Genomic DNA, 26,050 nt, shown 5'->3' with positions numbered 1-26,050 from the left:
CTTGGCCTTTCTTACCTTGAGATGGAAAGGGACTACTTTGTAGCCATACAATACTTAAGGTCACAGGTAGTGCTGTTTGTATTACCTTTTTAGGCTTCACCATCTATCTCCATCAGATGCTTATGTGTGTGACATCTTACTTTCATGCTCTTATCTTGTTTTTTTTTGTATTATTCTTTACACTTGTTAAAGCACTTTGTAACTTGTTTTTGAAAAGTGCTCTACAAATAAGGATTATTATTATTATTATTATTATTATTATTATTATTATTATTATTATTATGTGTAAATGCTTACTCTACTTCTAGTTGTTTCAGTGTAGACTCACCATATGTAGGTCATGTAACTATTTATATGTCACAGGCAGACAGTCTATTGTGTATTTTTTGAGTAGACAACAGCGGTAGACAGGATTTGAAGCCTGAATAGGACTGTACCAAGAGTGGCAACTGTGCGGGGGGCATCCTTACGTTACCTCGTTATCAGTAGAGGGTTAGTGGAGTAAGTTCAGTTCATGGATGCATTGGAAAGAAAGTCAAAGTCGAGTTTAACAGTAAAAATGTGAATTTCTTATGTGACTCTAAGGTTTAACCCTCGGTTTTGTGTTTAAAAGCAGAAATCCAACATCCCTCCGGGAAAATGGTATCTCCTCCGCTGTCGGTGCTCTGGGTTGCGCGTGCAAACTATTTTGACTACCACTATAGTGAGCAACGGGTTTGTCCAGTTGCTGAACTGGTGAGTCAACGCTATTGGTCTTCTTTGTCGATGTTTTAAGTTGTTGTTTCGCCTCACTTAGCTACATCTTCATTTGAAAACCGGAAGATTTGTTGTCACATCTAAGTTTAACAAGTGTCAGTTAGTGAAACTCGGTGACAGGTTGACAAGCCGGCTGGTCGTTAACTTAGTTAACATGTAACTGTTAGTTAACGTGTAACTGTTAATTAACGTGTGACTGTCGAGCTAGTGGACAGCAGACAGCAACACAAGATAAGTCAGTGTTTTAAAAGGACGAACGCTGTAACTTTTTCCTGTGTCGCTCTGAGATGTGAGCTCGTTGAGCAGAAAAGCCTGCAGGAGTAATTACAGATTCACCATCTCTCGGGTGAATGAGCTTTTGTCGTGTATTGTGTAACTTCAGGGTCTTTTGTTGTAAAACTTTTTTCTCTTGTTCGAGTATCTTCAAACAAGTCCAGTTGATCTTGATTTTAACCCACCTCGTGAGTGTTTTGTTTGTGCTTTATCGTATAGATTTTTTTAACCGCAGCTGCACAGGGATTTTCAGTTTCTGTCATGTAGCCAACACTGAACCTACAATTTTGTGTCCTTTCTGAATGAAGGCGCAGAGGGTGCAGTTTTGTGGGTCTCAGAGGAGTGCAATAATAGTGTAACTGTGTATGTACATGCATGCCTGACTGTTGTAACTGCATGCACATTTTCTCTCCCTTGTTAGCAGCCTGTTACTGTTCTCTGATTTTCTTGTGTTTTCTTTCTTTAACATCTGCCTTGCTCTATAATCAATTTATAACTTTTTTTTCTTCTTTTAATTGTCTCTATTCCCCCTCTGAACCCCTCCACCTCCCCTCCTTAGGCAAACTGTGTTGCCTAACTCATAACATGAAATATAACCATCTCTGCTGCCATGTTTGCTGGAGCTTTGTGCCTCCTGGATCCCTGTATTTGTTTTCTTTCTCCTTACACTAGGGACTGATTGTCATGCAGTTGTTGAAGGTTATCAGAGTGGACAGATTACTTTACACCCCTCCCTTCCCTATGCCTCACCCTCAAATCTGCTGCTATCTGTTCTATCCACTGGACAGTGTTGACCAATTTATGCAATCTTAGGCAGTGGACAGGGATTCATTTCTCTTTATCTAGATTAAACTGTTCTTCTGCACATTTCAAGTCCACTTTTTGTCCTGTTAAGTTAACTTGTAGCACAAGCTGTTTATATTATCTTTGTTTTCCCAGTGGATTTTATTTGGCAGTGGTGCAGCTCTACTCTGACCCCCCGTCAGGCTGTGTTGAGTGACTGTCCCACCCCCACAATATCCTGCCTTGGCTGTACAGTCTCGGAGGACTGCTTCAACATTAGAAATCACATATACACACATTAAAGCAAGACACAAAGACTCACTACGAGGCTAAACACACAATGTCCAGCCAACCCAGCCATCCAGTGGTGCGTTAAGCCACTGTGTTTGCTACTGTGACCTGCAGAAGTGGGAAACTGAGAGAATTTAGTCACACAAAAAGAGAGCGACTAAAATAAATACACGGAATAAGAACTGGACCCTTACTGAGAGTGTTACATGATCCTGAAACCTCCGGTAATGAGAAAAGTATGGGGAAAGGGGAGCAGATGTGTGCAGTAGATTGCAGTAACAGGGCCTGAGAAGAATTAGCTCAATGGGAAGATTATGGTTGATGGTGGTAGAGGGACATTGTTGAGCCATTCAGTCATTACCCAGTGTGTTGGCTGATATTCAGAGCTGCGCTCGGCTTCATGCATGCAGTTGATATCATATTTACTCATGATGAGAACCACAAAAACCTGAGTCTCTGTTGCACCTAAAATACTCACACAGCCATGAGTGTAATGATTGAAATATGCATACATTGTGTGTTGACATTCACCCAGCATTCACATTGCACAAAGCTCTTTGCAGTGAGTTTGAGTGCATGGTGTACGTTATTGTATGTGTGTGTAAGAGCCTCTTACTGGAAACTGACCTTCCAGTCTTGGTTATGGTTAAGCAATAGTTCAGTTAAAGGGGAATTTTGTTCTGTCTTACCCAGAAGACGAAAAACTCTTGAATGCCTCTGATGTCTGTGTGCAGGGTTTGTTTAATGGTGAATTTAGACTAGGAACGTCAGTATTTGCCACCACTGTTTCTGATGTGCGTGCATGCAAACAGGAAGTGGATCTGACGTTTAATGTTACCTAAACCGTTCTCACAATGAACTGATATACAGACATTACAACATGTTGTGTAGGACTAAATATTTACAGGTGTTTTTCCTGCTTTTGAGGAAAGCTGCCACCCAACCCCAAAGACATCGAGTACCCGGAGATAAACTAGGCAAAGCTCACTTTTCAGCATCCTGTCAAATATGGCTGCTGGGTCATAGTTCAATGTTTTGTCATTTACTGTCTCTCCAAATAATTGATTATGAGAAGATCTGAGAAATATAATCTATTTTGATTTGAGTCAACTGTGTTTTACTTGTGATTATGATTTTGAACATTTATTGGTAAATATAGATACTGAAATAGTTTATGCACAAATATATTTTCTATGAGTGAGTTTGATATGAGTCTAATATGGATAAAATATGAAATCACGGTGATGAATATCACGATGAATGAACCATCAGAAATGTGGCTCTTTAATATCTTTGGGTTTATGCTGCCATTGTGGACAATTATGCAAATCAGTGAGAAGGACTTTGTATGAAAAGCCTCCTTGGTACATGGTATGGCAAAATGTTGAGTAGAAAGGTTGAGAAATTTGTTGTCAATTGCTCACGCTAAAAGGAAAGTTTAAAAAAGTAATCCATCCATTTAATGTTATATCATATCCTCTCAACTGTGCCACGCCTCCTGGTTCTAATGGATCTATTTTCAGATCAGCTGTTTGTTTGTTTTCTTATGGCCAACTATGTCTTCCAAAGAGCAGTCCACAATCTCTGCTCTGCTTTATCAAGTTGGGCCTGGATAAATCTGCTAAAGAGGTTTTATTAATTGCTAATGAATATTATATCAGGATTCAATAATGTTTTATTTTATGAATTCTGTAAATCCTATTGTATAGGCTAAGCCCAAGCTTTAAGCCCCTGAGGTGCTGTCCCGGGGTGAAGTAATTTACACACTTTTACCTTGTTTGATCTATGAAAGTCCAAGTCATAATTGCCTTTAAAACTATTGGTTTCTATTTATTTCCATCCATTTAAATTTTTTCTCCAGACAGTCTTCATTGTATATGTGGGGCAGTGTGGCTTTGTACTGGTATGGTGTGCGGGTGTGCGTGGTCAAAAACTGTTTGTGCTTCCAGGTAGCATCTGAGGAACCAAAGATTGTTTCCAGTTTATGCTGAGAGCGCTCATCGGCTCTTACACATATAAAACAACAGGACGTTTTCTCTCTGGGTCTTTGATGAAAGTTTATAACTTTGCACATATACGAGGACAGATTTTTAGACTGGAATGAGGGCCTTTTCTAAAGTGCACCAAACACACAGGAACCTGCATGTTTCCTCCAAACTTCCCATATGTCAGACTGACAATGCATCACTCTGTCTCCGGCCCTGAATATTCATTTCACTGGTGACACTGCACCATCTGACCCTGACCACTGCCCTCATCACAAGCAGTGGCACAATGGGGCTGTCATGAGTCTGGACAAAATGACGCAATCCCTCGACTTCAGGAGAGTCTTTGTCGCCTCACTGTAAGTAATGGGCAGTGAATGTTGACACCATGAGGTTGTTTCTTCATGTGGCCTTATGTAACGTGAGATCCCTATTTACACTTTTAGTCTTATCCAGATACAGATCACATATTCATGCAGTAAGTGTAAAAGGTACCTGAGGCTGGAGATGCCACAGTCAGTTAACTACACTATGTAGTTAAACGTGTGCGCAGGACAAGCAGTAACATGACAAGAGTGTTCAAATTCCAAGGAAGTCTGCTGGCATTTCTCCCTCACCTCAAACTCCCTCCCCTCCCCCTCCTCTCTCAGGTGGAGGAATAAACGCCATGGTGGGAGTGGAGTGCAGGTCTGAGCAGGTGAGGGTGTGAACCCTCTGCGATTGGTCGACGAAGAGGGCGACAGCCGGACAGATCGAGACTGTCAGAATAGAAGAAGAATGGCTCATAATGTTAACTTTGACCTGATGCACCCTCTCGTCGAAGCTGGACTAGAGTAAGTGTTTGAGTACTCCTCTTTATCTCTTCGGGTTCCTCCTGATCTTTCATAGATCTTTTGTTTGGTAAGCCGTCAGCATACCTATTGCTGCTTAACAGTAAAGTATGTGAGGGAGGGTGGCAGGAAAACAAGGAACTGAGTCGCCAGGATTAGCTGTGCTCTTTGATGACTTGTTAAAGACTTAATGGCAAGACAGATCATAATGCACAGTGTCCCAGGGCTTTCATTTATGATTTTTTTAAACCATGTGACCAACTACTAACCTCTACTTCATTGTCCTCATAAAAAAAGACTAATTTGTTTGGTTGACAGCATGTTTGAATACAAGTGTGTGTTTGTATGCATTTTATCTCTGTGAAGGAAATGTTTCCATTTGAGAACAGCACAGGCCTGATTGGCTTCTGTGTAGCTCTCCTCCTGTGCTATCTGTGTAAAAGTACTATGTCAAAGGGAACTGGACTTGCTGTATTTTCTTCCTCTTGCTTTAAGACAAAAACAGTCAGTCCAGTTGGCTTTGACTTACGGTACATCTAGTTAGCGCAGGAAGAGGATCACAAAGAAGGCAATCTGGGCTATAAGCTCACAAGTGAATGGGTTGTTTGGTTGCAGTTTCTCCCCATGAGAGTACTGGTGACTGAGTCAGAAGTTCATTATGCTTTGTCTGTAGTGTTGTCAGTGGTCTGTATGGGCGTGTGTCTTCTAACTTGTATTTTTGAGCCTGTATTGCTCTCTTTTCTGTCTTTGCATCTGTTCTCATGGTCATGTGTCCCTCTGCCAGGAGCCCGTTAGATGAGGAAGGTGTTCACAACTCGTTCAGCCAGCTGATAGCAGAGCAGAGTCAGAATGAAGAACTGTCTGACGCCTTTGAGCTGCAGGAGCTGCAGAGAGCACTGGACGAGGAGGTTGGAGGTAACTATGTTTGACACAGACGCCGGTCTGCATGGCGAGGCCTTTTGTACTAAAGCGTATTGATATCCCAGACTAGATATCTGGGATTTTGGTTATAGTAATATTGTGATGTGGTTTAAATGTAATTTTCTAGTCTTAAAAGCTACAAAATTATTAAGTGCTACACCTTTTTAACTCATCTTCTAGCTGAGTGAAATGTACAGGGAACATGTCTAACAATTCAAATAAAAAATGTCTTGTCTGTCCACAAAATCCTCATATTATATAGAGTTAAAAATGTCCAGCAGTAACAACATTTTTAATGTGTTTTTTTTCTTCCCACAGACGATGTGCCCAACCTGTTCAGCCCAGGACATGGGTTTACAGGAAATAGGCAGGGGCAAAGCGAGGTGGAATGGGAGGATGATGAAAGACAGACAGACGCCTTCTTAGGTGAACGTTGGTCCTCGGCCACCTTGAAGGTCCTGTCCTCCATGCCCAGTCGCACCATTGGTGAGTCCTGCTGAAGGCCAGTTAAAATACTAATGTAGAGACGACAATACATTCAAAAAGATAGTTATAGACTAGTATAGCATTAGATTTTGTGGCCGTTTATGGTGGCAGTGTAGATTGCTGCTGTGGGCAGCTGCTACTACGCTACAGCATAGTTTTTCTATTGTAATATTTTAACATCGCTTAAAGATCTTAAGTTCCTCTGAGGGTTGAGAAAACCTTTACAACCGTTGGTTTGTTAAAACCCATTCAAAGCCCAGTGAAAAATGTGTATTTGCTAAGAACAAGGCTGTTTATCATAGTTCCTGAAAAATTGTATTTCGGGGACATATATTTTGATTACATAGGAAACTCTGTGCTTTGATAGTTTCTCATGATAAGTACCAAACATAGCCAACAAAGTGAGCTACTGTGTTTGGTGTTGGTTGGTTAGTGGAACACTTAACGTGCCTGAACTGGTGCCATCCTGCAGATGTTGAGTGTTTCACTTGAGCAGAGTTTCATGGGGAAGCAGTTTGCTTGTCATCTTCCTGTCAGCGTCTGCAGCAGGTCAGGTGCTTCAGCTTGTTGGTGTAAATGGCTCGATAGTTGTTGATTTCCTTTGCCATGCCACATGATATATCTGCTGGTTTGACTTTCAACATGGGAAACGTAAGTGTGAGATAACTGTTTATCATTCAGCACTTCCCCTCTGCTAACAGCCGTGATTAGAAAAATCTACATGGTATGGTTTGCTGTATTACATCTTCCATTGGCTCTTTCATATTGTACAGTAGATTACAATATTCCTGTTGTTTTCTTGTTTTTAGAGGGTCATTTAAACACTCATGAACCTATTTGAAATTTGGTGGACTGACAAGCTTGTGCCAAAGAACAATCAATTAGATCTGTGGGGTTAAGTCACTGACCATGAACTGCAATGTCCCTGGTGTAAGTCCGGCCCGGGGACCTTTTGTTCCATCTCTCTCTCTTCCTCATTTCTATTTTAGTGCTGATACAGATGTGGGGTTTTTTGTCATGAGATTGTTTATTTTATGTAAAACTATATTAAAAAAATAGACAAATCCTGAAGCCATTGTCTTTGGGTGCAACAAGAAGTTGGAGAATTCAGTGATGCACCTACGAGGCAATAAATGCTGCTGATCCTGTCCCTGAACAGTCTGATCCTAATTCTTTGTCAGGTCGCAGCAGAGGAGCCATCATCTCTCAGTACTACAACAGGACCATGCAGCTTCGGAGACGGAGGCAGAGCAGACCTTCCATCCGAGACTTCTCTCGCTCCTCCAGACCGAGCATACGAGGCTACGGCGTGGAGACAGACAGTGCTGACTCAGAGGGTTGGGAGGATGCCGTTCACTGATAATAAACTAACTGAAATTAATCTGTTTTACGAGTTTATAATGTAAGATCGGCTGTGTGTTACAGTGAGTAAGAGGGAACGTTTGGTGAACAACCTGCAGAACCTGTCAGTAGGCGACAGAATCCGGATGCTCAGAGCCATGCCACTCAGCGTGGCTGAGAAGAGTGAACTCAGGTAGATGTGGTCCTATCTAGATTTGTTCCTATCTAGATTTGTTGTGTTTTTTATGCATCGGCCTGAATTTTCTTTCTTTGTCTCTCCGTCCACAGGAGGTTAGCATTACAGAAGGAGAGACGGTCACTTTCTGGCAATAAGATCCCCTGTTGCAGTCAGCTCAAATATTACATCATCATTGTAAGTCACCACCAGAAACCTCATTCTGTGTTTATACTTCTTATATTTATTTTTATCCCTTGCATCTCCTTTTACCTCTGACAGGGTGTCTAGATAATGTTTGAATTTGTAGTTGCCCCTTTTATAAACCAGGCAGACAATATAACACAACCTCACCACAGGGTCCATTAATAGCTGTTCGATGTTCATCAGCAGATGGAGTTCACAAAGTTGTCATTGAATTATAAATGTTTCAATTTTCTGAGCACTGTAAAGACTTCTCGGTGAGATCGAAAGTTTAATTGAAAGGATTGAAAGTACACTAAAAGTCCTACAGTACTAAATATTTAGCAGATTGTCCTGGTATTGAGTTGCAGTCCCTTTTTGCACACAACTGCAAGTCATGAAATTGTTACAATTATAGTAACAAAGATGCTCAGCCTTTTGTACACAGCGGCAATGTTGTCACACTGTTTGTGTTCCCCATTTTATATGCAATCATCACGTCTAGACATGGCCTCATGATTGTTTCTTTTTTAAGACGTTGATTAAATGTATACTTAAGGTGTGCTGTAAACGATCTCAAAGTGATCTCAAATGATAAATGGCACAGAGAAACGCACAGCACAACACATTCTTCTCTAAGGCAGTTTAGTGTAGAGTGGGTATTTCCTGTAAGCGTTATCAAGGCAGTGTAATCACCCTGTTGCTCAAGTATTTGAGTCACAGATTTCAGACTCACAAAAGCTAAACGACGAGCACTTGTGTAAACTTTGCCTGAAATAGTACTGCTGCATTGAGTCATTTTTAGCAGAACATGGATACATTTCTGTGTCAATGTTTCTTTTTTAATAATGATATATAGTGCAATATGAAAATAAGTGATCAGCGATCCATTTCTCTCTATATTCCCACATTTTCTCCTCCCAGGCTGCACGACAGAGTTGGTACAGCTGGCTGTCCTTCCTGCACTCTCTCCAGCTGTGGCAAGTGGCGCTCAAGAGAGTGAGTGGGCGTTTCGGCACTGGGGTCCTCTCATACTTCCTGTTCCTCAAGACCCTGCTCTTCTTCAACTTCTTCCTGTTCCTGGTGACTGGTGCGTTCTTGGTGCTGCCTCAGGCAGTGCATCCTCCAGTGCTGCCTGAGGGGAGACGCCCCTTCTCTGGACTGGAGCTCCTTTCTGGGACGGTAAGTTGTGTCATGTAGTGACTTGTTATTGCAAGCCCTTTCACACGCTATCAGGCCTGCTGATGTGGGATCAAAACTTTAAACGTGTATGATGAGTGTCCAACAGCAGAGCCATCTTTAAATAGCGGCAAAAAGAAACAAAACTGTATCATTGGATATTTGAGCTTCACTGTTAAGAATGTTTTGAAACTAGAAGGCTGTTTTCACTTTCATCTTTTTGAGTTTTGTACATATGAGCAGGATTTTGTGATACGCGATTGTTAAATAATGCGTCATGTGGAAACTTGAAGCCTCCCGTGCACACTCACTGAGAATGGATATTTCAGTGAAGTGGGAGACATCTTGTGTCCAGCAGTTTAACCTTTGATACTAAAACTATTTGCATATTCACAGATTCTGGATTTGTCAGTGAGGTAGAAGGATTAGATGTATTTTAATTTTAATTAATAATAATAATAATATAATAATAATAAATTATTCAAAGCAGAGTATCTTTATGTCTTTAAACATGTCGGGGAGATCTTTAAGTCTTAAAATGTGCCAGCAAGGTAAATAATTACACTGCGTTTATAGTTTTTGACCCAAACCTGTGAAGCAAATGTTAAGTTTTTGCAGAAATGACAGTCTCTCTCTTTTTTCTCCTACTGTCTTAGGGATACTTCTCAGACACAGTGATGTTTTATGGGTACTACAGTAACTACACATTGCATAAGAGCTGCAAGGATAATTTTGGACGGCAGAATGTCTCTGTGTCCAATGAAACCAGGCTGGACTGTTTATCGAAGCGCCACTCTTACAACATGCCGCTTGCATACTTCTTCACCATAGGAAGCGCTTTCTTCATCACATGCATCATCCTTGTGTACAGGTAGGCTACATAGTGCTTTTGTAAAAGAGAAAATACAAATTCACGTCTAAGAAAACATTACACCAGCATAACTGGGTTTAAGTGTGATAATATCTGATGAAGCAAATTTCCCAACAGCATGTCAAAGTCGTTCGGTCAGAGCTTCCGAATCGACAAATCTCACAGTATTTTGGCCATGAAGGTCTTCTGCTCCTGGGATTTCAAGGTCATTAAGAAATCCTCTGTTAAACTCATGTCTGAGAATATCTCCACCCAGCTCAAGGTACATGTAAACACAAACACACACACACACACACACACACACACACACACACACACACACACACACACACACACACACACACACTTTAATTTACAAAAAGTCATCCTCCCTCTCCCTGTCTTCTTCTCTGTCACATAGTTGGCAGACAGGAATGTGATGATGTAACACATTGTTTTCCTCCTGTTACCTCACAATATTCCCTCCCCCCAGGAGCTGCTAGCGGATGTGAAACAAATGGATGTCAAGAACTCTGTGTGCCAGCAGCTGTGGACACTGATGGTTCATCTCCTGGCATGGACTATCTGCATAGCCAGCACCACTGCCTGTGCGCTTGGTATTTACTACTTCTCTGATTACATGCACCAGGTGAGGCAGCGCGGTTTCAGGGTCCAAAGTCAACATTTACTAAAGATAAAAATTGTCTTGGTCTTTATGTTTACAGTTTTCCCCTGCTGGCCACTTTACTTTCTGTCAGGTCTCTTTCTACTACTTTTTTTTATATGTAGGACTTAAAATGTCTGACTTACTAATGGCAGTTATGCCAGCTGTTAAAAGGAGTACAATAACAAAAATCTGTGACAGTTTAAGAAGTCATTTCCAACAGCTGGAAGATGACAGAGCAGCCAACAGTACGTTTTCAGGACATCATCTAATTGTGAGCTGAGATTTGTCCAACTTATCTGCTTTGGCTCTCTCCCCAACAGAACCTGCAGCAAAGTTATAATTCTACTGTCAGTGACCCCTTGCATGAGGCCAGCCTTCTGGCTGTCCCCGTGTTGGTGTCCCTCATCAACCTGCTGCTGCCTGGCCTGTTCAACCTCGCAGCCTGGATGGAGGACTATGAGTCACCTTCTGTACGCACATATGTCGCCATTGGCAGGTACGAGCAGAGGAAGTGAATGTAGCCAGTTCTCTGAAAGTGCAGAACTGACTAACATTTTGTTTGCTGTCTTTGCTGTTCTAGAAACCTGATGTTGAAAGTAAGCGTGCTTGGAGTCCTGTGCTACCACTGGCTGGGCCGGGTGGCTGCTGACCCTAAAATTATTAAACTGACGGTGATGAGACATCATTTTCACTTTCATACTACCAGACCTTTTTCCTCACAGCTGTGGTGCAGAATATTAAAAGTCTTGATTATTCAATTTTCTCCGTTTAATGGTTCTCTGTTTTGTCTCCAGTGCTGGGAGAGTTTTGTTGGCCAGGAGCTTTATCGTTTCCTACTCATGGACTTCATCTTCACTCTGCTGGACACCTTGTTTGGAGAGCTTCTTTGGAGGTTAGTAAAAAAAAGCTCTCTGCATTTCTTTCTCTGTTGTCGTTAAAGGTTATAGGAAAACACTTGAGCCTATTATCTCACTTAATGTTTCTTTTTCCATTTCAATCAATCATTTATTATATTTATTTATTCCTGTTATTTTACTATATTGTCTTAAACCATCTCATTTCTCCTCCTGTTGCCTGCAGGTTGTTTTCTGAGAAAGTTCTGAAGAGGAGGAGGAAACCTGTCTTTGATATCGCCAGGAACGTCCTTGAACTCATATATGGGCAGACGCTGGCCTGGTACAAAGCTTGCTGTTAAGATGCACATACAGTCGTGTTGGGGAAAGTGAAATTGTTTCAGGGTTATGACAATGAACTTTGTGTTTTTCAGGTTGGGTGTGCTCTTCACTCCTCTTCTGCCTGCAGTGCAGATTCTCAAACTCTTCCTGCTCTTCTACATTAAGAAGGTACTTCACTGCAAACGTTTCTTTATTGGAATTCTTAAAATAAAAGCTTAAACAGTGATTTCCAAAAGAAAAAAATATGTTCGGACCGCTCATTTTATAACTATTATTAAATGTTCTCCCCGTGTCTGCGTCGGTTCTCTCCGGGTGCTCCGGCTTCCTCCCACCGTCCAAAGACATGCAGACTAGGTTAATTGGTGGCTCCAAATTGTCCTTAGGTGTGAGTGTGACTGGTTGTTTGTCTATGTGTGGCCCTGCGATGGATTGGCGACCTGTCCAGGGTGTACCCCGCCTTTCGCCCGATGTCAGCTGGGATTGGTTCCAGCCCCCTGCGACCCTGTACGCAGGATAAGCGGTTGACGATGGATGGATGTTATAGTTGTAATTTTCCTCAGTAGTGGCCTAGTAGTAGTAGCAGCCTTAGATTTAGTCACCTTTTGAACCTTTATCTGTTTGTCTGTCTGTAAATTGTATCACTATTGTAACCATCAAGTTCCTGAACCATAAAATATGTGTTTAAATAGTATTGTATCTTTTTTATGAAACAATTTTTAAATCTCTTTTATTTTTCCATTTCTCCATCTGTGAGTTTGGGAACAGTAGTTTGACTCAGCAGAGCCCCAGCTTTGTCAGACGTCTTGTTCTGGAGCTTCTGACCTTTGACCCCGGCCCGTGTTTTTTTTTTTCTTCCCACAGAGCAGCGTGATGATGAACTGTCAGGCCCCCAGGAGGCCATACAGAGTCAGCCAGATGACGACCATCTTCATCACTCTCCTCTGCTTCCCCTCCTTCCTCGGTGCCTCTGTTTGTGTCACATACACCATGTGGAGGTATGCACACACCCAAACACTCTGGTGTTGTGGAGATTTTATTTTCATTAGAGTCGTGCTGTTACCCAATCCTAACTGTTTGGTAACATTATGGAGAGGATCACTACAGAGAGAGATCTTTTTTTAAAGAGATCCTTTTTGTTTAACCAGCAAGCGTCACTATATTGCTCTTGTCAAAGCCACCAAACTCCCTTGACAAAAATAGTAATTTGACCTCTCTGGTCTGCCTCAACCGGTTAATTTTGTTAGTTTAATTGTGTGACTTTGGTGTTTGTAATGCTTTCAAACACCAAAGATCTTACTCTTTAAAATAAAGGTCTATCTCTGTAGGGGTCCTTTCAGTAGTGTTGGCAGACACAATCTGATCATGTTATTGGCAAAAACAAGCACTTTAGTGGACGTATTTTGATTGGCGCGAAATAGCGTGCAAGGATTATGTTGCAGACTTTAATAATACACAAGGATGTTTCCTGCTATGTTAAGATAATGGATGAGGCATAATTTTATACTTCAGATTGCATAACCACACCTATACCATGGCCACTTAACACAGAAAAAGATGTGCTGAAATCATATTAAAGAATGTTTGTAGCCATTTTAACCCATCTGTTTGACAAGTGAAAGTTAACTGCTAATGTACTGTCAAGCAAAGGTACTGTTGCTCTGGTTACCTGCAGTTTAATATACTTCGCACACTGATTAAGTTCAAGGGGTTAAACTGTTAATGAGAACTGTCTAAGCTGTCCTATTGTTAGGTTTTATTGGACACTCCAGTCACTGTCCACCTCAGAGAAAGGTCAAATAAATTAAGATTCCTGTGCGACTCTGTGCTGCCAGTCTCAACATCTGTCTTCTGTCCTCAGTATCACACCCTCCTCGTCGTGCGGCCCGTTCCGTGGGCTCAAAACAATGATCCAGGCGGGGAAGCGCTGGGTGGAACAACTGGAAAAAGACAATCCCAACCTGTCTCTGCTGGCCAGGGCTCACTCCTACCTGGTGGAAAACCCTTTCTTCCTGTTCGTAGGAGCAGGTATCTTTCTGTGAGTCCACACACACACACACACACACACACACACACACACACACACACACACACACAGCTGTTGCAGGATGTCGGTATGTGCTGTATCTGTCACAAAGCAAGTGGCAGTACACCATCATACTGCTTTATTATTGAGATCAGGGCTACTTGGATTGATCTTGCGTCTTTTCTTCCCATCAGGATAGTCATCTACTTCCACAGTCAGGTGGTGGACGGTCAAAGGAAGATCATTGGCTTACTACAGGAGCAGATTGAAAATGTAAGACATCACCTGCCTATAAACAGCACTGTTTACCAGTCTATGTAATTATAAAAATAAATATAAAACCTCTTTCTTCTCTCTGCTCAGGAGGGAGAGGATAAGAAGTTCCTGATCACTCGCCTCCAGTCAATCCATGAGCAAAAACGAACCCCCGCTCGAAGACTCACAAGCCAGGTCAGTCTTTGCTGCTTTGGTGCTTCACAACAGTGTTTGTCTGCAGCTGAAACAATCTCTATACCCCAGCCTCCTCATACCTCTTGTTTTTTTCCTTTAGGACTCAAACTGTTGAGTTCCCAACCTCTTTGTCTCCAGCAGACAGGCCTCCTCACTGAGCGCTGAGGTCTGCAGACATCTTTAACCAACAAGGATTTGACGGGGAAAAAAGGGCAAAGGACACAGCTGTGTATACGACCAGGTTCAGATGATTTATGCATTAGGTACATTTAAAATGTGGCTAGGATTTTAATAGCTGGAGTTTGTAGAGAGAGGAAACAAACGGTGTGGAAATATCAGGCCAAACAAAGCTGTCTGCTTTATACATTATGTTTATAGATGAAATACCCAAACTCAAACTTTAAGATGTTCAAAGTTACAGACAGAATAACCTGAAACTTGTTAAAGCTGATGTTTTCAGTTTTTCAGTCATCTCTCATAGAAGCACTTTTCATATCAACTGTGAAGAAAGAAAGTTTTTATTCTTATGTCTTGTGCAAAAAATGTTGTCTACAATGTAGTTTTTAATGCTTTTACATTTTTTAAAGTAACTTTATCAGTATGTATGTTGTGGGTGAGATTACGTGGTGTGATAATACTGGAAATGGCTTTTTGTTCCTCCATTTTGTTTTCTGAGATTTTTTTTTTTAGGGTGATAACAACTACTTTATTGCCATACTTGTAATTATTAAATTATGTTTTTATCATATCGGCTTGTATTTGTATTTATTAGCGTTTACATTAGATGCTGGCACTACTACAGCACAAGAAAATATTTGTCAGAAACTCAAAAGCCTTAAAAACTATATCGACTTCAGTTGTCCAATTAGCATACAGGATTTCTTACCACAAACATGCAAGTAAAAAAGTAAAAGGTTGTGGAGACACTGTTACAGTAGCTAACTGAGTCTGACTATAAGACTTATATAAAATATATTTTCAGTAGAAAAATAAATATACAAGCACTTATAAGTAGCCTGAAGAACAAAGTAATAATCTTAATATTTGTACCTTTTTATTAGTAAATATTACCCATTAAATTATTTTTCCAAAATGAGAAAAAGCAGCATATTTGACGGAGGGTAGGAACAGCAGCACCATACATGGATTTCTGAATTTGATACCTTGAGTCGACAGAAGGGAGCGCCCTATCCCCACAAAACCATCTGTGTTTCCACTGACTATTTTAGACTACCACCATCTCAACTGCACATACATAATGTACAGTACATATTTCCTGTATATAGTCTATATACTTTATATACACACTGTGGTCACTGTACCCACCTCACAATAATGTTATGAGTATGTCTATATATTAAAACAAGGAGCATGTGATCCTCTATGTTTACATGTTTAAACAGCTCAGGTTTGATTGTGTTTGTCTTCCATTCTCATCAGGCACTTCGTTGTGAGTTTTTGTGTCGTTCAGTTTTTCAGAAACTGAGTCTTGTTTGTTGATGGAGGACGATCTTTGGAAGCATTGACAGTTTTATCGTTCAAGTTTTGTTCCCGTCGTCTTCCATTTATGTTCAGCACTTTCCTATCTCTGCCGTGTGGGTCGCTGACACTACACTAACTTTGCTGCAACTCAATTCCCGTTACTGAGCATGCCCAGTAGTGTCCTGGGGTCCATCCCCTGCTGCTGGGCCATCTTCTGCACGTCAAAGCCCATGTGCTTCAGGAACTGGATCACGCTCATCTCCTGTCCCGTCAGCTGGTCACGAATAGTCGGACAGGACGGATTGCAGTGAGGCCACGGGCAGCTGTCAATCAAATGTAGAGGGCAGCCCCTCGTGGGCAGGGTCTTGTGCTTTTGGTGGTTGTGGTTGCTGCTGTTGATGTGGTTGTTATCTTGGAGACTGCGGTCCCAGCAGTGGAGGGCTCTGGGCAAGGAGGTGCCTTTCACGTGAATGTCCATCCAGTAGCTGCAGAGACAGGAAGACACTGAGTGATGGAGGGTCACACGCGGCGAAGAAGGAACACGGGATAAGAAAATAACTTCACCTGTACTCCCTAAAAATCTATAAGAATGATTTATGTTATTTCAATGTAAAATGTGTATATTTGCAATCTTTATGTAGTGTTTTACATGATTAAGGCACTATCACGATGATTAAATTAAAAAGTAATACTACTGTATAGGGTGATATGATGATATACAGTGTGAGATGATGTTACCATGGTATCCGTCCCCTTAATTTCTCTGGGTTGTATGTGGAGACTGAACGATAGTTGTTGAGGTACTGATTATATCCAAGTTACCAAAATCTCATGAACTGGCTAATATTGATTTTTATTTTTGAAATGCATCCCTTAAATTAGTTTTAAAGAATCGTTACCAATGTATGTTTTAAGTGGGACAGTTACATTTGGGGGGGGGGGGAACTCATCAGTGCTCTCTGGTGGACAAACTTTGTAACAGCAACACGGTTTTGGCAATTTCTTGTTATTTATCTGCCAACATATTCAGACATGTCTGTGATAAGCTAATATCGGACTAGCCAATTTATTTCATCTTTTTAAATGTATTCATAGTAATAATTTACAGGATGTTTTCAGCGGTATGTTTAAGTACCTTGATTTGTTGTGTATATAATTCTGCCAAAATCAGACTTTTCCATCTCTCATTTTAATACCGTGATGCAATATTCAAGCCCAGCCCAACTTTATGTTTTATTTATGGTTTATATACAGTATGCTAGTGGAGTACCACATGATCATTTACTGTGTGCGTGACACACGTGTCCTATACAGTGTCCAAAACGTATGGGTATCACATAGTACCAAAAACTATGTGTGAAATCTGTGGACCTCACATATTTAAAACAATAACAAAGACTGCATTTTTATATAGAAACCAAATTGTCCATCAACATATGCACTACTTACAGATTTTTTAATATTTTGCATGAATAGTTAAAGTTAATGTGAAGATGATGTAGAGCAAAGGTTGAAGCATCTAACTGATAGTAGACAGCTAATGACGTCTATTACGAGGGGGCTAAATAAGACTGTATGTACTGACAGACATCTGACATGTTGAGTCAACAGTGGACTGTTTGAATGAACTGTTAATGGAGAGAGCCTTAAAGATCCATGGTTTTATTTACTTACGTTCTAGTAATGAGTTCGTGCGACAGACAGGCCGGAGCAAACATCGCCCTGCCATTCAAAACAAGGAATCACACAGTCAACAAAACAGTCCATTTAAGTTTACAGTATCTTGAGTGTGTGTTCAGTCAGCCTTACGGTACGTCACGTAGCGTGCTGCTCAGCTCCTGTCCCAGTTTCTGTATGTACCTCCATTGGCCCTCGTGGACGGGCTGTCCGGTCAGGTGGACGTTGTCGACCATCAGCTGGGCCTCATCAAACAGCCACTGCACCACGAACACCGGGCCTGGACAGGAGAAAGCACGTACCGCAGCTTAGACCTCAAGCGGCATACACACCAGCCTCCGTCCTTATCCTTACCCAAGATATTTTGTCGCTCACTTTTTAACGTGGGGTAGACCTTATATCCAAAGAAACAGTTCCACTCCTCTCCCACATGAGCCTGTCTGCAGCTCTCTGGCACCAAACCGCCCCAGTACCTGCACAACAGCAAAGAATCACCACTTTAGACATCTGTATATCTTTACCCATCAGGACACCCATCTGTCCTTTCAGCATTCCTACCTGATGCCTCTCTTTATGGCCTCAGTGGGGGCACAGCTGATGGTATCCAGGCAGTCTGTGAATTTGTACTGTTTGTTGTCCAGGAACCATCCGGAGTCAGCCAGACCCCGGACCTGCACCCCTCGGTGGCCCTGTGACTCCAGCTGCTCTGCAACGTGGTCCACGTTCAGTAAGACACCTGTACCCCCCGCACTGGTAAGAGTAAGAGTGGGATCAGAGGGTGCAACTGAGCGACTGGCTTTGGTATAACACACACACATATAGTCTGTGCTGAACTGACCTGCTTCCTGCCAGAAGCAGAACCTTGCCATTGTCCAGACCTTTTGTCAGCAGCTCGTTCACCACTTCCTTAATGATCAGAGAGCCCATGAACGCATAATCACCTGAGAATGGACATGTTTTTTAAAAATTATTAACGTAGAGCCACATCACACACTTCTCACTAAGACTAAATTGAAAGGTAAACAATGGTTTATTTTTTTTAGGTGCTTATTAAGGTTTTTTTCTGTGCTTAGTTTACTGGATTATTAATGCAAACAACATCAACAACCTGACTGATTACAATAAATCATACACAACTTCACAATTACTAGATACTCAACTATTTTTGTGCTTTAAGCTAGGCAATTTTGAAAGGAATGATTGATCTTGATTTCATCAATAGAGAAAATCAGGACATTTTATATGGATGAAATAATGGCGGTTCTGCACAGCTTGTGGCTAAAATAAACACAATATAATTATATATATATAAGGGTTTTCAATAAGTCAGACAGATGGAGGAAGTTCAAAATGTTGTAGCTGATATGAAAGCTAAAAGAAAAGGCTTCCACACAGCAAAGGCACAGAAAACTGAACGAACCAATGAACTCCCAGACCAAAGGATCTCTGTATCTGTAGCCTCTAATGTGTTTGCTCCTTTTCTCTAACTTTAAATAGCTAGTACATCAATAAATATGTCTTTATATATCCTCAGCCAGATCTACAAGCTCCCCGACTGATTTATTGTGTCTTACTGTGATCTGTCTTCGGTGTGGCTCCGCTCCACACGTCGCTGGAGCAGTACGGGATGAACCTGCAAGAGAGCCAGAGCAACACTGGCAGCTGGAATCATACTTGAAATCAGAGCAGCTTTTATTAGAGCTGATGCTGACAGATTAAGACAAACATGGCTGTATGATGGCAGGCTGCCGAACACAAACAAAGTGTGCATTCAAAGGCAGAGAGCTGTTGTAGGGTGTCAATGTGAGTGTGTGTCTTTCATTATCTAACAATGACAAGCAGCTGCTGGAGCAGGACCAGACTGAGAGTGTTGTCAGGTTTTTTTAATGTCTGAAAGTATGATAAATGGCAAAAACCATAACAACAGACATAACAAAAGTGCTCATTATGTCTTGTATGTACTTATTGTAACTAAAAGTAACAAGGCCAGGGTGGAAATGGAAACATAAACCATTAAAGTCCTGTATGATACAAATAACTTTCAAATTATATGCATAGATGTAATACCTTAGAATTTAAAGTAAAAGCACTGTTTCTAAAAGCATAGTCCCCTTCAGAGAACTGAATAATTGATGCAAGATGTAAGAAGTATCTTGCTTTTGTAGATTTACAAAGCTCTACTATGTCTAAAGATTCAAAAATAATATACTAAGACTGCACCAGTATGCACGTATCATTGACATATGTGTACACAGTTACAGTTAACAAGAACAGTAAACATATCTGTAAAACTGAAAACCATTGAACACAATTAATAAAAATAAAAAGAGAAAATACAAAACACACGAGTGCATTAACTATAAAGTGAAGGAGAGACACATCTTCTTACACCATGTTGGCATTCCACCAGTGAGGGTTTTCCTCCGGCTGAGGAGACAGAATTCCTGTTCCTGTGAAATAAAGAAAGCAGAGATGCAACATTTACTTCACTTTCCGGACAAATGTCCCCATCGTAGCGTCAAATAGCTTCCGTAAAGGTAAGGCAGGTTCAAATCTTTTAGGCTACTTGTTAAAATTCACAAACCTTGACGCATAGCTGTGTGTTTTGATGGATGTGTGTGCGTGTGTTTTCCCTGCGGTCAAGAAGTCATTAACTTTCCCTCCTTCGGGCAGCAATTACATGCAGGCATTGAAGAGCTCTGTGGCCACCAGTGTGAAGTGTACACAGAGAGGGTGGTGGAGAGAGCGAGTCACAAACAAACAAGGACTTCCCTGACGGCTGGAGAGGGGGAAAGAACCAGGGAGTTTGACTTTTAAGGATGAATGCAAACTCAGCTAAAGAGGAAACACAAACATTTCTATGAATCTCCTTCATTCAGGGGACGTTTTGTTTTCCTACTAAGGAGTTCTACTAAGTTCTGCAGGGCTGTGGAGAGTCTGGGAAAGCTGCACAAACCAGCTTTCGTGTGTGTGTGTGTGCAGGAGATGTAACATGCATTCATTGTGATTGTGCTGCACACAATATGTGTGTCTTGTTACCTGTTCTGGTCTGTGGCCACTTGGTGGAGCTCATCAGTCTCCTCATTGTCTCATACCTGCTGTCACAGGTCTGTTTGTTGAAACAGTACCACCCACCTGAAACAACACACACACACACACACACACACACGCTTGTTAACAGATTACATGGAGTTCTGTTCAACCTTGGTGTAATAGTAGTAGTTCACAGGTTCATCCTTACCTTCTAAGAACAGCAGCCACCTCTTGCTGCCTTTAGACTCCTTGATGTAGAACCTGCACCAGACCAGCAAAACACATGTGTCAAGCATGCACACACACACACATAGATGCATACACAGGCTACACAACTCCGGATCCTGACATTAAGGATTTGGCTTTCGCACTCATAAGAACCTCTGCAGTTTCTGTTTAGAGGCTTTCAGAGTTCTAAACAAAACACAAGAGTAGAGGAAACACACACACTCACAGTGGCATGGTCACATATGGAAAAGTCCCACTGTGTTTTTCCATCTGTGTTGTTTATTCATACTAAAACTGTGATCTTGCAGTGATGTACAAGAGGCACAGCAGTTAAGTCACATGAGCCACTTCTTCTGAAGATGGAGGAAGTTACTTTTCATTTGTTGTAGCCTACAGTAAGTACTGAGAATAAGCAGCCTACAAATGATGTTTTGGGCACGAATCTGTGTGGTCTAACGTGTACACCTGTACCACTTATAGCGCTCAGCGGCAGCGCGCACTTCCTCTGATCTGATCTTTGGATCCAGTTTGGTCACATCTGGAGGGACAAGAGGATGAAGGGCAGGCAACTAAACTAAGCCAGATTTACACTAATTGGAGGACTGGCGAAGCAGAGCGCAACTTAATCTCTGCGCCTTCATGGCTTTAACCAAAACTCATCTCCATATAAAATGACGAAAGGTCTTTTAGGTGACATGTTATAAGTGAGAATTACAAGACGCACTTCAGGCCGCTCACTTACCCTGCTGGTGAACCGTCATTGCAAGTCACAGAGGCGTTCTTCAAGAAGTGCAGCTTCATGTCTTGGTCCAGCTTCTGCGCAGAGCACGGGTACAATGACTGTGCCAAGTTCTTTATCTGCACCATGAAGTTGTCCATGTTACCCTCCACGGCTGTAAAGTCTAGCGGGAAGCTCTCTGCTCCTTCCACCCGCTCCCTGTGCGCCGGAGGCTGCTGCTGCTGCGCCCGTCGAGTTTGCGCCCGACCGCCCTGCACTCTCTTCGCCTCCACCGGTGCGCTCATGTGGATGAAGAGCAGCAGCAAGCAGGAGCGCGCCGCGGACAGACCGGCCAAACTTCTCACCACACCACGGCTCTGCATGTCAAAGTGTTGTTCCTGGAATGCGTCTCTGAAGTGTGTGTGAATGAAACACTGCATGTCCTAAGAGTCGTTAGAAGAGTGAAAAGTTCTTTGAAAACGCACGGAGACCACTTGGAAGCTGGTGGAAGGTGTGTGGGATGAACGCAGGTTATGATTCTCCATGGTGCCTTCAGATATGGGGAACTTGTTGAATATTCAACCCAAATGCACGTGCAGTCCCCACGTTATTTCTGTCATAAACTCGTCATTACGCATTAGTCCCTGAATTCATTCGTTCAGCCCAGTTTCACTGACGACCTGTCGGCTCTTGGTTCGGGTCCTCAAGAGCTGCGGACGAAGTGGAAATTTATTTGAAGCCCCCCTCCCCATCCCTTTTCCTGCCCAATGCCCCGCGTGCTTCTCACTCCAGCAAGCCAATCGTTATTATCGTTGGCTGTTGCTCCTCGCGGGGCGTCGGTCTCACGCCAAGAGCGCGCGTATGCCTGGCACGCCCCTCCAGTTGTTTCACTCACACATTCAGTCGGTCCCTTTGATGTTGTTCATCATATGACCACTCGGCCTTTGAAGTGCCTTTTGATTGAATGCGTTGTGTGAGGGAAGCTGGGCAGGCTGCAGAGGTTCCCACCACGCGCCGGGGTCCAACAGAAACAAGTTTGCAGTGATTCACATGTTCTGCTATAAGGCTGAACGTGCTCTGAAAGGAAACCCGCATTTTCTTTTTGTTCTTGGCCTGTGATGATAAGCTTATAAAGATAATTCTGCAGTACTTTAGAAATTGGTAGAGGAGATAAGGTCTCTGTGAAGATTTAAAATCATGACGGTGTGTAAAAACATATGCAGAATTTAGACTCTCTCTCTATTCGCCAACTGTTACACATGCATTACTAAAAACTGATACCATCATTTTGAATGAGTCAAATGAATCAGGGCATTTTCAGATGATTAATATTTTTAGGAGAACAGTTCCTTCTTCTTCAGCCTTTAATGGGAGTTTCTGTGCACATTCTGCCTTTTCTTGCAGTTTTTTCTTTTAAATTTCATTACAGCCTGTGTTCATGTTTAACACTTTCTAACTATCTCACCATCCTTTTCCTTGTTTTGAGCCCATAAGTGGTTCAGAGTTGGCTGAAAACAATGACACTTTCATTCTAAGAAAAACTTAATTCTGAGGGATAGTCCTCACTTTAGTGTTCTCCATCCAGAGGCTCCCATTCACTACTTACTCATATTCATTGTTAATGCAAACAATGGTTTCAACTTCATGTGTACTGATTTAAACCATGAAATCTCTATTTTTATTCACTTTAATTTGACAACAGTGGCAAGGAAAACTCCATTTTAACAGGTAGAAACCTTAATACAATATACTTCTGTATATATAACTACTGACAATGATTGCACAGTAATGCTGCGATAATTGGACTAATAATAATTGGAACAGCGGGTGTCCAGCAGGAACATGGGGGCAGCAGGCGGCCTGCCACCACAGTTCCAGACTCTGCAGCTCCGGAGGCAGAAACACCTGCAGAAAGTGACAGAAAGAGAGAGACGAGAAAGCACAGAACTACAAGAGAGGGAACAAGCATTAATGGGATAAGACTGCATACAGATGGAGAGGAGGAGAGAGGAGCTCAGTGCAGCATGGGAAGTCTCCCAACTTCACCATTTGGCATTGGGCATTTCGGCCATCGCCATCTTGGTTTTTTGGAACCTCAAGTGACCACATTTGGATTAACCTTCATGAACTGAAAACACACTGTGAAAATTCACCTCTATCCTTATTGACAGGTCGCTGTGGTAGTGACTTGTCAATCACAACATACTTAAGCCATGCCCTAAAGCATCCCCTGCTTTATTGTTTATTTTACTCTAAATGGGACCATAATTTACAAAACGAACATCGTGCTGTATTGAAGGAGACTTGAAACTAGTGAGACCATAAACTCATTAGGAAAGTGTTTATTGAGGTAATAAATCAAGTGAGAAATAGGGTCATTTTTGTCATACACTCCAATGCAATCTGACCCCTTTCAGGTTTAAGGCACTTCTGCATTGGCACTTTTCAGACCTGGAGGTTCCCGCTAGAGCGTAACTAAGGAATGGTTCAGGACTCACCTGAGCCAGCTCTAATAAGCTTTATCAAAGAGGAAAGTCTTAAGTCTATTCTTAAATGTGTAGATTGTGTCTGACTCCTGAACCCAAACTGGGACCTGGTTCTAAAGGAGAGGAGCTTGATAGCTGAAGGCTCTGGCTCCAGGAACCATAAGTAGTCCTAACCCTGCATTTTGGGAGCACAGTGCTCTACTGAGTAATAAGGTGCTATGAGTTCTTAGATAGAGCTTAGATAAGATGGTCCTTGGTTGGTGAGCTGAAGGATTTTAAATGAGGATTTGCAATAATTGAGCCTAGAAGTAACAAATGTGTGGACTGGATTTTCTGCATCATGAAAAAGGCGGTCTGTCAAATTTGTTTTATGTGGGAGTTAAAGGACATATCTTGGTCAAAGATAACTCACAGTGGTGCTGGAGGCCAGGACGATGCCATCCAGAGTAACTATATCTTTAGATAATGGGTCACAGAGGTGTTTGAGTCCAATTACAATGACTTCAGTTTTAACTGAGTTTAACATCAGAAAGTTGCTTCTTTCAGGTTTTAACATCCTGAAGGCACGTTTGAAGTTTAGCTAACTGATTGATTTCACCTGGCTTGATCAATAGATAATAACTGAGTATCGTCTGCATAACAATAACGGTTTATGGAGTGTTTCCTGATAAAATTGTCTAAAGGAGGCATTTATAAAGTGAAGAGGATTGGTCCGAGCACAGATCCTTGTGGCACTCCATGACTAACTTTGGCGTGCATGGAGGAGTCATCATTAAAATGTACAAACTGAGATCGATCTGATAAATAGGACTTAAACCAGCTTAGAGAAGTTCCTTTAATGCCAATTAAATGTTCCAGTCTCTCTAATAGGATACAGTGGTCAATGGTATGAAAACTGGCGCTAAGATCTAAAAAAAACAGTACAGACAAAGTCCTTTGTCTGATGGTAATTAGTCATTTTCACCACTGCTGTCTCTGTGCTATGATGCACTCTATATCTTTGCTGAACATCCTCAAATAAACTATTGCTTTGTAGAAAGTCACACAGCTGTTTGGCAAATGCTTTCTCAAGGATCTTAGAAAGAAAGTGAAGGTTAGATATAGGTCTGTAGGATCAAGAGCTCAGGAAGTTATTACCACTGAGAGCTATAGGAATACATGGCTCCATGGAGCTGTGATTCTCTGCCAGCTTGGCTACAGGGCTGAAAGGAAACCTGATGGGGTTATTCTTATTTCTCTCTATTCGTGCTGAGTAATAGGCTGCTCTGGCATTACGGAGTGGCTTTCTATATATCTAAGACTATCTTGCCAGATTAAGCAACCCACATTTAAGTCTGACATTCAGCAACATACTGTTAAATTTTAGTTTTCTGACTTTGATAGATATTTGGCATTTTACAAGAAAGAAACCCTACTTTAAACAAGTGTATCTGTTTTCCATTCATTAATCAGTCAGTAAATATTTCTTTTTGTGAAAATGTTGTGTAAAACCAGACACACTCTGCACAGATGCCTTCACGTGCTTTCACCCCATCCAGGCAGTTCTGAAGTTTCTAGCCTGCTGAGTGAGGAAGGAAACTGATTGTTTGTTTGTTTATTCAGACGGTGGCAATTTCCCCCTAGAACTGAGAACTGTATTCACCCCTTCTCTCTCTCTCTCTCTCTCTCTCTCTCTCTCTCTCTCTCTTTTCAGTCAGACAGTTGGATGCCCTCTGAAGCTCTGACCTCACACCTTTTCGTCTGTTGGCACCATGTGTCATCTGTCCAGTCTGATTCTAACTTTGATCCAATTTGATTCTTGCTGAGAGAGAAAAAGGCCTTGATTCAGGTCGTCTTTACGCACATGGTAAATATATATAAATATATATACACACACCATATGCAGCATGTATAAAGTTTTCCATATGGGGAACAGATTGGATGTGTTGTTTCCAGTTTATGGGCAGGATTTATCTACTTCTCTATTGAGGCTCACTGCAGTTAAAGTAGGACAACTTGTTTAGCCAAATTGGTAGGCTACATAGTCTAGATACATTTGGTTGTGTTGTGTTTTGTTAT

At 41.7% G+C, this 26,050-nt stretch overlaps 2 protein-coding genes across 3 annotated transcripts; one reads left to right on the top strand and one right to left on the bottom strand.

Annotated features, from left to right (window-relative positions):
• Nucleotides 1-649: 649 nt before the first annotated feature.
• On the top strand, nt 650-15,116 carry tmc6b (transmembrane channel-like 6b). Of its 2 annotated transcripts, none has more exons than XM_046046643.1 (21): nt 650-735; nt 4,739-4,921; nt 5,703-5,833; nt 6,158-6,325; nt 7,507-7,662; nt 7,751-7,859; nt 7,955-8,039; nt 8,949-9,206; nt 9,860-10,074; nt 10,192-10,336; nt 10,547-10,702; nt 11,041-11,216; nt 11,301-11,391; nt 11,515-11,612; nt 11,801-11,896; nt 11,988-12,063; nt 12,757-12,890; nt 13,754-13,930; nt 14,113-14,191; nt 14,282-14,368; nt 14,469-15,116. In XM_046046643.1, exons 2-21 carry the CDS (start codon nt 4,866-4,868, stop codon nt 14,481-14,483), a joined length of 2,508 nt encoding a protein of 835 aa, XP_045902599.1. In that variant the 5' UTR covers nt 650-735; nt 4,739-4,865; the 3' UTR covers nt 14,484-15,116. The 2 variants fall into 2 exon arrangements, with proteins under 2 accessions (XP_045902599.1, XP_045902600.1); XM_046046644.1 differs by lacking the exon at nt 650-735 and adding an exon at nt 3,517-4,447.
• Nucleotides 14,424-22,183, bottom strand: notum1b (notum, palmitoleoyl-protein carboxylesterase b). The gene is made up of 11 exons (XM_046046646.1): nt 21,531-22,183; nt 20,769-20,821; nt 20,567-20,662; nt 19,917-19,977; nt 19,102-19,160; nt 18,366-18,468; nt 18,086-18,277; nt 17,903-18,000; nt 17,660-17,807; nt 17,525-17,572; nt 14,424-16,335 (listed from the first exon to the last, which is right to left on the bottom strand). Exons 1-11 carry the CDS (start codon nt 21,944-21,946, stop codon nt 15,999-16,001), a joined length of 1,611 nt encoding a protein of 536 aa, XP_045902602.1. The 5' UTR covers nt 21,947-22,183; the 3' UTR covers nt 14,424-15,998.
• Nucleotides 22,184-26,050: the final 3,867 nt, after the last annotated feature.

The sequence above is a fragment of the Micropterus dolomieu genome, linkage group LG04 (assembly GCF_021292245.1).
Source record: "Micropterus dolomieu isolate WLL.071019.BEF.003 ecotype Adirondacks linkage group LG04, ASM2129224v1, whole genome shotgun sequence".
Classification (NCBI taxonomy): Eukaryota; Metazoa; Chordata; class Actinopteri; order Centrarchiformes; family Centrarchidae; genus Micropterus; species Micropterus dolomieu.
Note: the sequence above shows the minus strand (reverse complement) of the source record. Positions and strands in the feature narration are given on the sequence as shown.

Bases quoted from the DNA above. Each gene is read 5' to 3' on its own strand.
- tmc6b (XM_046046643.1), top strand. From the start codon at position 4,866: ATGGCTCATAATGTTAACTTTGACCTGATGCACCCTCTCGTCGAAGCT. The intron at 10,337-10,546 runs GTACATGTAAAC...CCCTCCCCCCAG, and splicing joins ATATCTCCACCCAGCTCAAG to GAGCTGCTAGCGGATGTGAA. The intron at 11,897-11,987 runs GTACAAAGCTTG...TGTGTTTTTCAG, and splicing joins TATGGGCAGACGCTGGCCTG to GTTGGGTGTGCTCTTCACTC.
- notum1b (XM_046046646.1), bottom strand. From the start codon at position 21,946: ATGCAGTGTTTCATTCACACACACTTCAGAGACGCATTCCAGGAACAA. The intron at 19,161-19,916 runs GTAAGAAGATGT...GCTCTCTTGCAG, and splicing joins TGGTGGAATGCCAACATGGT to GTTCATCCCGTACTGCTCCA. The intron at 17,808-17,902 runs GTGAGCGACAAA...TCTCCTGTCCAG, and splicing joins GGTCTACCCCACGTTAAAAA to GCCCGGTGTTCGTGGTGCAG.